General features: G+C 45.1%; 1 protein-coding gene across 12 annotated transcripts in view; it reads right to left on the bottom strand.

The window, feature by feature from the left end:
• Window positions 1-849: 849 nt before the first annotated feature.
• Window positions 850-17,777, bottom strand: part of RUBCNL (rubicon like autophagy enhancer) — a 38,942-nt gene continuing 22,014 nt past the window's right edge. For 8 of the 12 annotated variants that reach the window (XM_045476410.1, XM_045476424.1, XM_045476454.1 and 5 more), the window contains 9 exons: window positions 17,450-17,582; window positions 15,607-15,752; window positions 14,089-14,153; window positions 7,268-7,506; window positions 6,218-6,279; window positions 3,729-3,882; window positions 3,001-3,091; window positions 2,449-2,514; window positions 850-1,772 (listed from right to left, as the gene is read on the bottom strand). In XM_045476410.1, coding sequence (XP_045332366.1) covers window positions 1,618-1,772; window positions 2,449-2,514; window positions 3,001-3,091; window positions 3,729-3,882; window positions 6,218-6,279; window positions 7,268-7,506; window positions 14,089-14,153; window positions 15,607-15,752; window positions 17,450-17,582 — 1,111 coding nt within the window. In that variant the 3' untranslated portion in view covers window positions 850-1,617. Of the gene's footprint in view, window positions 1,773-2,448; window positions 2,515-2,979; window positions 3,092-3,728; window positions 3,883-6,217; window positions 6,280-7,267; window positions 7,507-14,088; window positions 14,154-15,606; window positions 15,753-17,449; window positions 17,583-17,777 lie in introns of all 12 variants that reach the window. The other 4 variants (XM_045476472.1, XM_045476490.1, XM_045476481.1 and 1 more) reach the window with 2 other exon arrangements.

Here is a 17,777-nt window from a genome sequence, read left to right as displayed (position 1 = left end):
GCAATGCATAAGCCACAGAAACTTCCTCAAATCAACGCAAGAGACTGAGAAGGCACTCAGCCCCATGCCACGAACTGAGGCTTGGACTGCACTTACCAGTTAGAAATTGGTTTCTTTCGCTTGTATTGTCTCCAAAAGATACCACATAGGTAGGGGCTAGGATCACGGGCTTTGGAGGCAGGCAGACTCGAGAGCCAACTCCAGCTGTCCCGTGCACTACCTGTGGGTTGTTCCTCTTCTCTCAGCCTGTTTTCTTACTTGTGAAATGAAGATACTGACATGAATCTCACAGACAGGTGGTATTAACATACCATGCCGATCCTTGACTCCCAAGAGGGAATATAAACTATGGGCAGGAATAAAACACTGCTTTAAATTTGACCTTGTTTATCTCATCCCATGGACCTAAGTTTCTATTTAAAAGAGACCTAGCTTAAATAATGAGTGGGCGCACAGCTCTGGATGCATCTGGGATGGGAAAACAAGTGGCAGAAGGAGAAGATACCAGATTGGTGGGAGACACTCATTGCTTTCATGTGCTCGATATTATCCCACTGAATACCACACACACACACGCACGCACGCACGCACGCATGCACGCACTGGATGGGATTAGGGGAGGACCAGTACCACTCTATTGCCTGCCTGTACTGTTTGAGAAGTTCACCTGAATACGTTTAGTTAGGGCACATGAACCCCAGGGGATATGACACTTGTGCTCCAGGCTGAAGATGTTCCAGGAAGGAATCCAGGCCCAGGGCCCTTCTCAAGTAGGAGAAAGAATGTAGCAGGTAAAACAAAAAAACAGACTCCCATGTCTCAAGAAAGCATAGTGATTCCTTTAACCTCTTAAGGTGATGTCTGTGATTTTAATGTTATTACTAGTATTTTACTAGTAATTACTAGTATTTTAATGTTATTACAGTATTTTCTGCAAACACTTTATGTTCAGTGTTATATGTATGAGACTACATCCTAAAGGGCAGGTGTGAAGTTCTACTCATCCATGCCTCCCTTGACTTGGTGCGGGGAAGAGAGATAACAAAGGTGTGCATTTCTGAGAGCGCCATGTAGAGGTGACTGCGTCAAGCAGGGCCTCCGGGCACGGCTAAGCAACTCAAGCTCATCTCGAAATAGATGTAAATGCAGAAACAACGTACACTCTCCATATGAACCCTGGAACAAGCCAAGTTTGTAACACTGATACAATTACAAAATGGCATTTAAGGCGGAAAAAACTTCCGAGCAAATAGATTGTGGGTCGTGCTTTTGTTCATTGGAAGTACCAATCCATTTCACAAGACAAGCTTTACAGGAAGAGGAAAGGAGTCATCTGTCTTGTCAGTGATAATTCATAAAAAAAAAAATAGGATCCGATATTAGGTATACACAACCACTCAAATACAATTTAGGAAGTATCCGAAAAACTCTTTAAAAAAAACAGTAGCAGCAAAAACACTGAACGTGTGTAAACAAAACCACCAGTAACAAGTTAATGCTTAATAACAAACAATCCACATTCTTTTGAAAACATTAAATATATGTAATATCGGCCCTTCTTAATATACAATACTCAAAATCTAAAACAACGTTATCGATAATAGACACAAATTGGTGTTACGAGGCATACTGAAGAGTCTTTTTCACAATGCTCGGGGCATCATGATGCCGCAGAGGGTAAACTTTCCAAAAGTCTTCTCCTAGCTGTGATCCTCGCACACCGGGGCACCCAGACGACTGGAAACACCGCTTGTGAAAGCAGGCTCTACACCCTATGAGCAGAGGGGACAGCTATCAGCAAAGGGGCCGTCTTGCTCGCTCACATATGTACAGATGGTCATCCCCATCCCGGGGAGAGAGGTGGTCTGAACCCAGAAACCAGAGTCATCCGACAAGAAATGAGGCAGGTTGAAACTAAGCGATTATGAAGTCCCCACTAAGTCATGGACCTGAGGCTGAGAGAGCCTGATGCTATAGCGCCCCCAGATCTGCCCAAGGACTGTTCCCTCAGCTGCTGACAGCTGAGGAGGTAGCCCTCACTGGAAATGGCCCTAACTGGAGACAGCTGCCTCCCTCAAGGTCATCTCTGCATGCGGACACTGGCTCGCATCCGGTGGGTGACTGGTCAACCCTGGGTTTAAAGGCTTGGCTGGTCCCTGACCGACTATGTGACAACAGTGAAGGCCACCCTGCTCCAGAGTGCCCTGAGATGTGCTAAGCCTTCAAGGCCACCATATCCAGCTCAACTTGTCCCTCTGCCAAGCCCTGTGGACTTCACACTCCTACCGGTGCTGAGCCTGACACGCCCCAGTGAGCCTTCTGCTTGCAAACCTGTAGCTTGGAGTTTGTCTGCTGGGGAGCCTCTCCTGCGATACAACCTAATGATTCTGCCTAACAGGTTAGCGGAGACAGCGCTGGAGGGGGTCAAAGAGGAGGAGCAGCTCTTACCAAGGGTAAAGGCAGAATGCATTGCCAGATTGCTCCCATGAAACGGTTTAAAGATCACGGGACTTCCTAGAGGGTTAACACATACAGTAAAACGGAGGTCTAAAAATCTCTTCTGTGAAGAGCCAGATAGCAAATGCATGAGGTCTTTTGGGCTACACGGTCTCCACAACAACTCCACAATCTGCCAGTGCAGCTCAAAAGAAGCCAGAGACAGCACCTCAGCCTCAGGCATGATTGTGATCCAATCCGGTAACTGGGGCAGTGGCTGTGGAGTGCTTGCCCTGGTGTAAAAGAAGTGGGGCACGGCCAAAGGGGAACCACTCTTCTCTCCCAACGCTGTACAGGAAGGCCTCACCCTTCATCCCTGCCCCACCCACACACTCCTCCCCATGCACCCCAAATTCCATTAGCTCCCATCCAACATACAAGCACACACCGGCACCATATACTGCAAACAACACTGGGCTTAAATTCTTAAGTTGCCCTTAAGTTAATTTTCTGTTTCGGTTATTAAGCTGTTAGTAAGCTTACGTTATGAAGCTATGAAGATACCTGAACATCTTCTACACGTTTCGGTCTGAAATGGGAAGATGACCGCGGCACTCTGACAAAATTCACAAATGAAGCCCTTTCCTTGACACAGCTGTAAGAGAAGGAGCCGGAGAGTTACCATCCTCATTGGCAATGTTTCTTTTGATGGAGAAGCCAGGTTCCTACTTTTGCAGAACTTTATACTTGTCAGGTTTTAAGTGTCTGTAATTGCAGCCTCTAGAAGGAACAGGATGCTATCTCACGCTATAGTAAATGGATTCGAACGGAACATGCACATGTGTGTGTTGCACGGAGAAATTTCGCATCGAGGTAGTTTGAGGCACCGGGGAAGGTCATGATTTTACATGTGTGCTTTTAAATGATCTGCTTTTGTTTCTGAGGGCTGCACTACAATTCTTGAATTCATGTGGACACAGAGCTCTTGTTGCACTGGATCCCGAGTCCACATGGCTGTACTTGGCACGTCAGGGCAGACGGGAGTCAAGGAAGGCCCCAAGCAGGGCTTGGTTCCCTAGGAAGGCACTTGGCTCAGGCCTGCATCCCAGCCCTGCCACCTGCCAGGGCTGTCACCGAATCGCTCTGAACCTCATCTCTCATCTGGGAAGGGCGCTCCCAGCACTTGGTGCAGGATTTGTGGGGTTAAAAGGGGTGACATGTAGAACACCCACCACAGGTCCTGATGTGGAAGGGACAGCTTGGGGACACACCAGTTCCAGGTGAACCCTTACCTCACAGCCAGCCACATGTGCGAGGGAAGCTTTTAGAATGTCCTTGAGCAAGGGCACCAGCAGCTTTTTCTTGACCCTGACCAGATCGTCCAGGGAGAACAGGTGGAGCTCATTAGTCAAGTGCCTCGGCACCTGCTCAAACTCCTTTAACGTGCTGCCAGAGAGGAAACAAAGAGTAATTCAGGCACCCACCCACACAGCGGTGGGGACACAAGGGGGGGGGGCAGGCAGTTGTTGTTTCTGGCACTCACACTTCATTTTTTTGAGCTCAATTAAAAAAAAAAAAAAAAGCCCAAGAGCAAGTTAGCCTTACTCACCACCTTACATTTTGCAAGTCTGTTTGGAAGCCAGGAACTTAAAATTCTACAAAAGCGCATTTCAGAAAGCTGAACCAGCAGAAAAACACGCCTCTCGCAGCCTGCCCATGGGCAGAGTTTCGCTGAGCGAAAGACAACTGCAAATCTATTTTTCCAGACGTAAAAACGTGTAGTGAGATAACAAGCGCTATCTTGTTCATTTCAGCTCAATTTCAACCATCACTCATAGGCAGGTGTGGGACTCCCCTCATCCACGAGTCCAGCACACAGCCTAAGGCTCGAGCATCCAACTGTGAGCCGATCACAGCCTCCTGTGTGTCCCAAGGACATTCAGAACTGAACGTAACTTTCTCCGACTGCTACTCATCTCCTTCTGAATTTCCTAAATCAGTCGGTGGCATCACCATGCACTGCATTCCCAAGCCAGCCGCTGCCCACCCTGGATTTGACATTCCGGTAACGCCAGGCTGTGTTGAATTCTCCATGCAGCCGGGGGTGCTGGCCCCCATGGCTTCCTCTTCCCGGGGGGTCCCTGACCCTTCTTCTTCAGTCCAACTCGCTCTTCAAGCTCAGGCTTAGGAAGCCTCGTGGTCCTCTTCCCCACCCCACCCCTTCAGACACCTTTTCTGCATCCTCAGGGCACCCTGCGTATGTGTTTAACACACAAGATCTGTTTGTGCTTTTTCCCTGGTCTTAGCATGAGACCTTATCTGAAGCAGAGAAAAGAAAATTTCAAGAAATTTTTGTAGACAGTAATAATTGTGGGTATTGTTCCATATAACAATATGTTACAGACAAGAAAACTGAGAGCCTGAGAAGTAATTAACCTGTCACACCAAGGCCATGAGGCAGGTACACATTAGGCCCAATGACTACCGGAGACATGCTCCTCCCCAAGAAATTTAATTCAAAAGCAATACGTTATCATTAAATAAAGATCAGAAACCGAACGAAGCTTTAAAACAAAACAGGATTTTAGAGACTACGATCCCACCCACTATAACAAATAATCTTAACCCCTTGAGTAACAACCTCTTTTTCCACTTAAAAAATTCTATCTCTGTCAATGAATTCATGCCCATACCTCTATGGCCATGGCTTCCAGAAATTCCAGCTCTAGAAATTAATCCTAAGGACATATTTATGGATGTGCACAGAGATTCAGCTAAAACCTAGTTTTTTAAGAACACAAGACATTAAAAAACCTATCTAAATATCTATTAGGTATTAAAATCTACTGGGTTTAATATCTATAAGGATATTAAAAATCTATTTTAACATTAAGATATTAAAATCTATTAGATAAAAAAATCTATGAATAAGAGAATAATACTTAAATCAATACCACGTGCTAGTATAGAATACTATAAAACCAATGACAGTTCGACATGCTCCTCTATCGGGGGTTTTTAAAAGGCCGTTGATAACACCCATGCTCATAGCAACACTATTCACATCAGCTAGAAGGTGGATGGAAGCAACGTTTCTGGTGATGAATGCGTAAACAAAATGTGGCAGATACATACAATGGAATCTTTTTCAGCCCTAAAAAAGGGAGTCCTGACACATGCTGCAACACAGGTGCTACTTCAAGGGCATTCTGCTGGGTGCGATAAGCCAGTCACACAAGGAAAGATACTGTATGACTGTACTATTATGAGGTACCCGCAGTCATCAACTTCATAGAGACAGTAAGTAGGATGGCGGTTGCCAGGCGCTACAGGGGCGGGGTGGGAGGGGGGAAGAGAGAGTTACTGCTCAATGGATGTAGAATTTCAGTTTCGCAAGATACAAAAAGTTCTGTGCTCAGATGGCAGTGACGGTTGCAGGAGAATGTGCATGTACTTAAGGGCACGGAATTGTGCCCTTAAAATGGTTAAGATGGTGTATTTGGTTACGTGTATTTTATCACAATTGAAAACTAGAGTTGTTTCATCCCTGTACTGGCCAATTCTTCTAACACGTTACATTCACTGCTAGTGAGCCAGAAGGTTTAGTAACTTTAACAATACGGTCTGCATCACCAAGGGGAGACCAAAGTAGGTGCTGTGCTAAGGGGCCCTGTGGACTCGGGGAGCTGGGACCAGGCGGCACACAGGGGACTGGCAGGTATGTGGGGGCGCCCAGCCCTCCTGGACCCAGGCCTGGCCTGTCCCAGCCAAACACTGGTACCTTTCAGCAAACCGGCAGGTCCTCAACAGCTTCTTGATATGAAAAAGTTGCTCCCGGGTTTCCTAAAGGAAGACACCAAACAGGGAGGAAAAGTTAATGTGATAAATGACACAGAAAACGTAGAAGTTAAGTCTAAATGTTATTTCTCATTTTGAAAGGCTACAACTCTATAAAACAAGTCTTTGAAGCAAACAGTCGATATAGCAGGGGTTCATGACGGAGTCCAGAGATCCGCAGAGGGTCCAGGATGGACCCAACTATTGTGGGGCCTGAAGCTTACATAACCGTTGGGGTGGGGGCCCTCTTTGAGGAGAACACAAAACTATGCACAAAAGATGGAGATCCTGCCATTTGTGACAACATGGGTGAACCTGGGGGGCATTAGGCTAAGTGAAATAAGGCAGACACAGAAAGGAAAAAGCTGCATGGGCCTCACTTCTATGTGGAATCTTAAAAAGTCAAATACACAGAAGCAGAGAGTTGTTGAACAGAAGCTACCGGGGCGGGGTGGGGGGTGGGGAGGTGGGGCAAATGGGAAGACATCGGTCAAAGGGAACGAAGTTGGGGTTCTGTCGGATGAGTAAGTCTAGAGATCTAATAGATGGTATGATGACTATAGTTAATCATAAGTGTATTGAATACTGGAAACTTCCTGAGAGAGTAAATTTCAGGTGCACCCACCATACACACACACACACACACACACACACACACAAAAGGTGGCTGCAAGGAGAGGGATAGGTTAATTAGCTTGAGTGGTGATTATTTCCCTTGTATTTGTATATCAAATTATCATGCTGTATACCTGAAATATAAACAATTTTATTTTGAAAATAATAATAAACAAATTTCAAAAGCTACGTGTACGTGCAGAACTATGCATAAATGTGGTACGGGGTCTTGGAAAAGGCCCTGAAGCTGACGCTCCATCCGCTGGTGGTAAACCCGCCCCTTGGAGGATCTGTCTGGGTCCCTTGAGACGGTGGCATCTGCCATCGCAGGGCCCTCCGAGCCTCTGACCCGGCCTCCCCCGCAGAGGCAGCCGCTCACCCTCACTCTGTCTAGCTCCTTGGCCTTGGCATACAGGCTGTGGCCAACGCTCAGCAAATTGAAAACCGGCTGGTGCCACAGGCCGTCCAGCAGCCGTTTGGAGAAATTGCTGACGTAGTACTTCCTGAAGTCCCACAAGGTGAGGATCCGGGCAGGGATGCAGGTCTCCGCGTAGGAGTGACAGCAGTCACAGAAGTACTTCCCCAGGTATTCGCAGTACCGCAGCCGCTTCACAAACTCTGCAGGGCACACGGGAGGGTGAGCACACGGGACGTGAGCGCAGCTCGCCTGGGCTGGCAACGTACCCTCCTCCACCCCTACTTCCCCTTCCCACCCCACGTTCAAGACTGCTGGGTTTGTGCTGCGAGCACCATACTCCACCTCACAGCACCTGGGAAAGATCCGGTGCGGACTGAAGGCCGTGGGGACTGGAGGCCACGCATTACGGCCGCTCATGAGCTCTGCTTTGTGGATACAGTTGTCAGAAAAACAGAAACCTCCCCAAACACTCCTGAATTTGGAAGATGGGCATTGTAAACTGCAGTGGAGCCAAAAGAACATGAGATTCGGAGTGCGGAAATCTGGTGGGAGTCCAGACTCTGTCTCCCTCTGGCAGGCGGACTGAGGGCTGGCCGGAATCCCTTCAAGCTAACTGTCCTGAGGCCATAAGAAGCCAACTCAGAACCAGATGCCAGGATATCTCACATAACGAAAAGTGCTTTGTAAATTGTAAAGCACAATATGTACACAGTTAGGGAGTGACACCCAAAAAAACTTCCTGGATAAATCAGTGAGAGAAAAAAAAAAAAACAACACAAAAATGCACAAAGGATGGGAATAGGCGATACAGGGCAACACGGAATGCAAATAGCCAGTAACAACGTTGAGAAACGACCTCGGTAACAAAGACATGTGTGTTAGCAGAGCGAACTCCTTGGTTTTGCATCAGGCTGTCACAAATTTAGAGCATCCAGAGCAGGTGAGGTGCCGGGGCGGGCACTCACAGGGCTGACAGGAAGCTACTGTTTAGGAGGAAAGTTCCATGATACACTTTAATTCTTCAACATGCGGCAGGAATCCTACTTCTGTGACACCAGACAGAAATGCTAACATGCACGCGTGGAGACATAGAAAAGTGTTCATTATAGCACATTTATAGTGGAGGGGGTAGCAATCTAAATACACATTAAGAAGCAACTAGTTAAGGAAGTATGATGCACTCCACAGAGAAATGCCAGAGAGCCTACGAAATACATTTTAGCCCATGGGCAGTGAGCGCCCAGTTACAAAAATGTATAATGTGATCTTGATTTTGTTTTGAAAAATACACAGGCACAGTCCAAGAGGATCCCCACCAAAAAGCCGATAGTGACTACTTCTGGGGGCGGTGGGGGAGAAGGGTTTTTGTTCTTCACATTTTTTGAATTTGGTAAATGAACACACGTGGCTTTCAGAAATATAGCTAGCAAAATACACTGACAAGCAAAAAGCACAGAGACAAATGCAATACATACTTGGGTGCCTACCACCCAGTTAAAGAAGGTAACCATTCAGTTAAGTCTCCTGCGTGTCCCTCCCTCGATATCGAGTCTAAGATGAGCAAGGCTGATATTTACATGCGCCATTTAACTCATGGGTTTCTTTGTCATTTAAATACCATAAGGCATCATAGACATATTAGATGATACATCTTGTGAAGATTAAGTGAAACTGTGGATGGGAAAGCAGCCACCACAGAACCTGGCACACTGCAGATTCTACATCCAGCTTCCTTAAATACCAGCTTCAAAAACAAACAAGGCCACTTATGTCTTCATGAAATGTTGCCTGAAGGATACTGTATACACCATGTGCTTTCCACGAGTTAGGTACATGGTTATTCCTATTTGCTTATGCACGTGTATTTCCAAAAAATAAAGAAAGAACGAAAAATAAATAAGGCCCAAGTGACTGCAGGAGCAAATGTTTATCGACCGCTTACTCTGTGTCTTACGCTGGTTAAATGTCTTACATACACTGTGTCGTTCTCTGCTCACAACTTTAAGAGGCAGGGACTATTACTTTCCCTATTTCGCTGATGAGAGCACAGCCGGTGAAGTTAAACCACATGCCAGAGACACACAAACAGGAAGCAGGCGAGTGGGATTCCCCCTCACATCTGGCCTGACGCTCTAGATTTTGGCCATTATATCCCGCTCTTCCTCTGCTGCATTGGATGAAGGCAAGGGCGAAGAGCTAATAATGCCTTTGCGCCTGCCCAAATTATTCCTCCGACCCAGGTCACACCCAGTGTGATTCTTAATGATTCTTATTATTTACAATAGTTTATGTTCTACAAAGTTGCCTTGAATACCGAATTAGTGAGTACTGAAGGGCGTCCTGGAGTAACATACAGGGCTAGATTCCTGTGAGCCTCTAGTAACAATATTTTTTGCCAACCAATCAATATATAATCTTGTTTTTTGTGTGTTTTCTGATTAATGATACCTTATTTAATGTATTTTGTTAGGGCACCTGGGTGGCTCAGTCGACTAAGCGTCTGACTCCTGATTTCAGCTAAAGTCATGATCTCACGGTTCATGAAATCGAGCCCCCACGTCAGGCTCTGTGCTGACAGCGTGGAGCCTGCTTGGGATTCTCTCCCCCTCTCTCTTTGCCCTTTTCCCACTCATGTGCACGTGTGCTGTCTCTCTTAAATAAATAAGCTTGAAAAATATACATATATATATTTTTATTTATATCATTGAATTCAGGGCCAACAGCACTGTAACTCATGCCTGAATGAAGCTTATCTGATGCACGTACATTTTCTATAAAGCAAATCACAACCTTCTTGGACTTAGTAACACTACACAGCACTTTAGCACTACACGTGGGGGGTGTTTAAAACAGCTAAGTCACCAACAAAAAAAGGCAAAAGTGTGAAAAAAGAAACGGGGGGGGGGATTGCTAAATAAACCACAAGAAGACCTTGTTTACAGTACGAGAGATAAAAAAGAAGGCAGAGCATCACCTTCTTCAGCTTCGGCTGGAAACGTGCCTCGGGGCAACTCAAATTTCGGGCGACTCAAAGTTTTGGTGTTTTGTGCATATCCGTGCTTGACTATGAAAACACCATGAGTCATGATTTTGTCGTCACAAATAAATTTTATCGAGTAGATGATTTTGCAAATATGGAATCACAAATACTCAGGTTCAACTATAAATATGTGTGTACAGACATCTCTCTGGGGTTGATGAATTATCATTAAGAACTTAAGAGCTTATGTTTATGTCTGACTTCTGAAATTTGAAATCTGGAGAAGTCTTTTGCATTGTGTCTACTTCCCGCCCTGGATTAAGATTTCTGATTTGGCACATAATGAGTATTACTTTGCTTGTGACGGGGCCTTGATATATTTTATATAAAATGGGCAAAATGAGGTATACTCTGACCCTTCCACTCACCATTTCTGATCAAACTTAGCAAAATGGGAAGAGGAGGGGGCGCAGAAGGAGACAGTACATGTTCCTGATGTAATTCATCTTCCCCTAACATCTACTTTCCCAACATTTCAATACCTAGTTGCTCACTCATCAAATTTCATTGAATATATACTAAGTACTACTCTATCCATACAGAATCAATTATGTCTACCTCTCTTGGTTTCTTCAGTCCGTTCATTCAAACAGAGCAAAACAACGTATCCTAAACCAGTGGTTCCGGGCCAGGAGTAATTTTTTTCTCCCTAAGAGCATTCGGAGATATCTGGGGACAGTTTCACGGAGCGACTGGCGACCTCTAGTGACGCTACTGGATGCCCTACAATGCACAGGACGGCCCTGGATGACAAAGTCAGTGGTCCTGAGGTTGAGAAATCCTGCTCTAAACCAGAACTGCTCTCAGCTGAGGAAAAGGCAAGGTCACAGAAAAATAAATAGGAAGGAAAAATTCCAGAATAGTGTTGTCACACAGAAGTTTCTGTGAGGATGGAAATGTTCTAAGCCCGTGCCCTCCAACCGACCAGTCACTAGCCCCATGAGGCTACTGAGCACTTGCATTGTAGCTAGCGTGCTTGAGGAACTGGATTTTTAACTTTATTTATTCACTTGTTTATAAATTTTAAAAATATATTTACTTATTTATTTTTATTTTCTTTTTGATGTTTATTTTTGAGAGAGAAAAAGAAACAGAGCACGAGCCTGGGGAGGGGCAGAGAGAGAGAGAGGGAGGGAGACACAGAATCTGAAGCAGGCTCCAGGCTCTGAGCTGTCAGCACAGAGCCTGACGTGGGACTCGAACCCATGAATGGCGACATCATGGCCTGAGCCAAAATCAGATGCTTAACCAACTGAGCCACCCAGGTGTCCCAATCAGTTGAGCGACTGACTCTTGATTTCAGCTCAGTTCTTGATCTTGTGGTTTGTGAGTTCGAGCTCCACACTGGGCTCTGTGCTGACAGTGTGGAGCCTGCTTTGGATTCATTCTCTCTCTCTCTCTCTCTCTCTCTCTCTCTCTCTCTCTCTCCCCCCCCCCCGTCTCTCAAAATAAATAAACTTCCAAAAAAAACCATTTAATTAATTTAAATTAAATTTTAAGTAGCCACATGAGCTAGTGACTACCATGTTGGATAGTGCAGTTCTAGAATAAAGTGGCTAAAGAGAAATGATAGCTAAACACAATGTATTAAACATGGTTAGAGTCTGGATGGAAAAATTAGCTATAATGACATCTTGAGAACAGCAGGTGAATATGGATTGGTATGAGAGAATATTAGAGAGTTGTTATTAAGTTTCCTTGGTGTGCTAACTGTTCATCATCCTTACTTTTAAAACATGCTGAAGCATTAAAGGGTAAAACGTCATGTTGTCCGTTCACTTTTCAAATGGTTCAGTGTGTGTGAGATTGGAGGAGACGAAGGAGACCTGACAACTAAATGCCATGTGCAATTCTAGGTCATTGGTGAAATCTGAATGAAGTCTGTGGTTGAGTTCATAGAAGTGTACCAATGCTAAGTTCTTAGTTTTAATGATAATATTCTCATTTTTATAAGATGTTAACATTAGGAAAAGCTGGGTGAAGGAAATACGGAATGCCCCTGTACCATTGAGTTAGATAAGAATTGTGAAGTTCCTAGAACAACTCCTCATCTAATCTAAATATATCTTAAAATAAAGAGTCAAAATATATCCTAAGAACTATATAGGAAGCCCGTAGGAAAAGTCCAAAATTGCCTACATTGGCTGATAATGTATCTATTCTCTGTGCCCTGGGTACCTCTTCAGCATATGTTCTCCTGTCCTCATTACTCTCCAGTCACACAGGACTTCTCTGCCATCGCTGCAGGCCCTTTGCTCATGGTGACCCCTAACCTTTCCCAACACACACACACACACACACACACACACACACACACACACACGCTTCTGGGGCCCATCACTTCCCTGCAGAACTTCTCACTCCCAGCCCCACGAGCCCAGATTCAGTTCCTGTGCTGTAAATCCCACAACACTCTCGACTTTCTATTTTGTTGCAAACGTTGCTGATGTCTACGCCTTCCTATAAGCAGGCTCCATGGGTGAAGGACCACGATCATGTCACCAGGGCAGGCATACATCTCCACAGTTGAACAAGCTTAGAAAATACTTAAAAAGTTGGTGGAATCATAGTCACATGTTCATAGTTTCTGACTTATGCTCTCAATCATGCAAATACTGAGGCACCAGGATATAGTGGTTAACCAAATAGACGTGGTCCCTACTAAACTAGCCGGGAGGCTGAGTCACTTAAAGAAAACTAGTTATAACTGTGAAGAATGGCAGGCCCAGAATCCCAGACAGATTTCTGTTTTCTATTTTTATTTCTTGAGGGGGAGGTCCCCAAAGTCTTTTTCTTTCCAACACTTCCCATCAAAGGCCAAGGGACCCTTTCCAGTAAAGCTTCTCTTCCCTGCCTTCCACAGGCCAGGCCTATGGCTACCCTCATAAGCAGAACAAGAGATTCCTAGTCTGGAGTGGGCAATTTGCATTTCTGCCTGGAAGAAACCTGATCTTCTAAGCTTCGGCTCACCCAGGAATGATCCCCTCAGGCCACCTCCTCAAACCCTCTCAGAGGAGTTTGGCTAGCTCCTTGATAGGCCATCCAATCATTCAACAAGTTTCTTTTAAGGAACAACCATGCACCAGGTGCTCTTGTAGGAGCAGGGGATAAAGCAGTGAATGAAACAGACAACACGTCTGTCCTCAGGGAACTTAGAATCTAGACAGGGACACAGACAATGATAAGAAAAACCAGTAAAATCTAAAAGAATATTTTAGCAAGATAAGTACTGGAATAAAAATCGAAAGGAAGGGTAATGTAGAGTACACACGGATGTTGGTGGCCAGGAGTGTGGCAAGGCAGATAGTTCCAAAAGGGCAGCCAGAGAAAACCTCATTAATTTTTGAATGAAGATGTGAGGGAAGTAAGGGAACCAGCCATGCGGATGTCATTCTAAGGGGAGAAAACCACAGATGAAAATCCCTAAGTCAGCAGTGAGCCTGCCTCCTTTAAGGAAAAGCCAGGAGGCCATGTGGCTGGAGCTGAGTGCCCTAGGGGATGAGGCCCCGAGAGGTAACAGGCCCACCAATAATAGCCTTATAAGGCCCACTTATAGCCTTGTAAGTTATGATGGCTTCTTCGCGGAAGAGAGAGCAACTCTCTTGAGTTAGATAAGAATTGTGAAGTTCCTAGAACAACTCCTCATCGAAGGCATCTCTCATAAAAACAATGCGCTCTCCAACTTTGCTCCCCTTTGCCCTGTGACCGAACACTAAGCAGGTGATGCATTGTCCATACTTACTAGGTTCTATTGGAGTTCCACAGCCAGCACATAAAAAATTCTGGGCTGCTACCACGAGATCCCTCCTGAGTACAGAAAATGATGACGGTTACATTTCAGAAATGGCCGACGGAGCATTTCTCAACTGATTAGAAAAGAAATTGACATCATGGTACTTGTCTTGGCTTGGAGCCTTAATTTTGTCACTTTTCATCTGGAGAAAAAATAGGATCATTTGATAGAGTTTTTTATTCTAGAGTTGAGATTGGTGGGTCTTCTAAAAGCCCCGGCTACCACCAAAGCAGAAGTCAGTCTCATGAATAACTCTTCCGCAATGGGATTTTTAGAGACTTCTTGCTGTGAGGGCACAGGTTCCTTATCAGACAGAATTTAAGACACATAATGCATTGGAGAAAGTTCAGGGAGATGAAACACCAAGAAGTAATGCACTTGGGAAGTTGACAAATGGATCCAAAGAAATTCAGATGAGTAAGAGGTAATAGAAGACAGAAGTATCGGACGTTTCTGGTGAGAGACAGTCTACTGGAGGGTTTTCTATTGAACTATTGATTTCACAACTTCACATGTGATTTGGAAATACGAAGAAAGTTATAAAATTTTGTTACAGTTTGGGGTCAGCAAAAAAGATCGAGGTAAAAATCTACGGAACCCTACCCATGTCCCTTACAGAGGACATAGGGAAACGCTAGAGAGGAGTCACCCCTTGCTAAGGAAAGTGACCCTTGCCAAGTCCTGGAGAAGGAGCTCTTCTGCCCAAGCCTCCCCAGAGACCTTCCTGGCATTCTCTTAAAAGAAAACGTAACACAGAGCCTAGAAGGCACTTCCATGGGACACGGGCAATCACCTTCACCATCCCTTCTTTACACTGCAGTTTGGGTGCCACATTAAATACAAGCCAAGAGGAATGGAAAGACTGTAACTGGTTAAAAAATGTCCCCCTGTCGGGGTGCCTGGGCACCTCAGTTGGTTAAGCGTCTGACTCTTGGCTTCAGCTCAGGTCATGATCCCACGGGTCTGTGGGTTCCAGCCCTGCATCGAGCTCCATGCTGACAGCGTGGAGCCTGCTTGGGATTCTCTCTCCCCACCCCTCTCTCTGTCCCTCTCCTGCTCACACTCTCTCTCTCTCTTAAAATAAAATAAACTTCATAAATAAATAAATAAATTTGTTGTATATGGTTTTTAAGGTTCAATATTAGCTACTTAAAGAATATCCCCTTTAAACCTACTTGATTTTTAATTGCTATATAACGTACATAACTAAGGACATAGTTAAACTCTCAGCTTGTCAAACTTAACCCCAAGCCCTCCAAAACCCATGATAACCAGGGTGCTAAGAAGCTAATTCAGAAAAATATGCCCAACTTTTCCTATTCCTAAAACAAAACTTCCTTTGTCCCCTGGTGTGTTATTTTTTCCCCTTCCTCGACTTCCACGAAGAGGAAGCCATGGCTCCACGAGTGGGAGCCATCTCGACTTGTGCTACCTGGATTGGAGGCCCAAGCAGCAACCTGGACTTACTTGAGTGGTGGGTGAACACTGAATATGATTTGAAATCTAGGGGGCGTCCAGTCTTCAGCCCCTCTGATCCTCGACTTAAATTTAATTTCCTGAACTACATCCACGCTGGATTCAAAGTCTTTTCGGACACGCTCTTCATTCACAACCTGCACAACACAGAAGAGACTTTCAGAGCAACGTGAACAAGCACATTCCAGGAACTCAAATAAAAAGAACGTTCGTGTGTGTTTCCAGCATTAAAATTTGCCACGAGAAATTGAAACTGCTTTCAACTGAACTAAAGGAGCCCTCCCTGTATCTAAAGCCATCTGCAGACATGCTTGAAACACCACCCAGCTGAGATCACTTTTCCTCGTGTTTTCAGTAGTTCATTTGTTTCCAGACTTCAAATTACTGGAAGTAGGTCATTGCGACCTGGAATTCTTTTATGCACAGCAGAAGCCTTACCACTCTTAGTCAAGAGGCTGAGACCAATTCCAACCAGAACCCCCAGCTGTTGTCAGACTTCCCCAGAAACAGCTCTTTTAAGACCATTTCCCTGCTTAAAAATGTCCAGTGGCTCCCCTCTGAACCACTCAAGTTTCTTACTAGCATTTAAAATTCAAACTTGTTGGGGCGCCTGGGTGTATCAGTCGGTTAAGCGTCAGACTTCGGCTCAGATCATGATCTCACAGTTCGTGAGTTCGAGCCCCGCACTGGACTCTGTGCTGACAGCTCAGAGCCTGGAGCCCGCTTTGGATTCTGTGTCTCCCTCTCTGTCTGTCCCTCCCTGGCTTGCATGCGCACATGCACACACTCTTTCTCAAAATAAATCGATAAATTTTTTAAAAACTATTTAAAAAATAAGAAATAAAATGCAAACTGGTTAACTTAGCATTCTACGTTCCCCCCAAATTTGATCGCATCCTTCAAAACTAATTTTCCAGGAAGATGGACATCCCCGTCCCAGCACACACACAGATACATACAAACACAAGCTATCCAACCACACCAAGCCACCCTGCTCAACTAACACACCATGCACTCCTGTCACCTTTGCTCCAGCTGCGCCATACCAAGAATGCCTTTCCATGCGTTTCTACCTGCCACCTTTCTCAAGTTCTGAGCTCTCCAACTGGCCTTCCCAAGCCCCCTGATACAAGTAAACACTGCCTCTTCCTCTGCGTGCCCAGAGTGCTTTTTTTCCTCCCCCTATTTTAGCTTTGCCAGAGTTCTCTTCCCGGTGGGCCGCATGCTGTCAGAGGGCAATGTGTTCCACAGGGGACCAGGCTGGCATGACTCTTGCTCTTCCAATGACCAGCCCTGTTGAGCGGCTGGAACGAACACTTTAAAATAAACAAAACAGGGGCGCCTGGGTGGCTCAGTCGGTTAAGTGGCCGACTTCGGCTCAGGTCATGATCTCGCAGTCCGTGGGTTCGAGCCCCACGTCAGGCTCTGTGCTGACAGCTCAGAGCCGGGAGCCTGCTTCAGATTCTGTGTCTCCCTCACTCTCTGCCCCTTCCCTGCTTATGCTCTGTCTCTCTCTGTCTCAAAACTAAATAGAACATTAAAAAAAAATTAAAATAAAATAAAATAAAATAAAATAAAATAAAATAAAATAAAATAAAATAAACATAATAGCAGCATCTACCTAATAGGATACTTAGAAGGATGAAAAATGTGAAATGCTCAATCCCCTGGTGCATAATAAACACTCAATAAATGTCAGATTCATCCTTTGTTTCAAGTGTCCCGGCAACACCCGGCCACCATACAAGGAAACGCATAAATATCTGAAGTGAATGGCAGCCAAAATGAGAATTAAGGAACTTCCAATTCAAGGCCAACTAATTTTGGTACTTACGATCGAGCCAGCTGCATTCGGAGAACCTGCCAGCTGATGATTACCTTCGGACAACACCCAGCACTTCCGGAATACTCGGTACAACTCTTTGGCTATTCGCTCAGCAGAATTGAAGTTTGGCTCATAAGTGACACTGAAAGGTACAAGATGCAAAAAGGGGAAAACTATACTCATGAGCAGTATGTTAAGCGTCTTTGTGTTTTCAACTATCCTTCCCACTCCAAACACTCAGAAGATGTGTCACGCAGGAGACCAGGCATCTATACCCACTGGATGTCTTATTCAATGCAGTTCCTCTGTGCTCAACAGAGCAGCTTTTATTTATTGA

The sequence above is a fragment of the Leopardus geoffroyi genome, chromosome A1 (assembly GCF_018350155.1).
Source record: "Leopardus geoffroyi isolate Oge1 chromosome A1, O.geoffroyi_Oge1_pat1.0, whole genome shotgun sequence".
Lineage (NCBI taxonomy): Eukaryota > Metazoa > Chordata > Mammalia > Carnivora > Felidae > Leopardus > Leopardus geoffroyi.
This window is presented reverse-complemented; position numbering and strand designations above follow the sequence as displayed.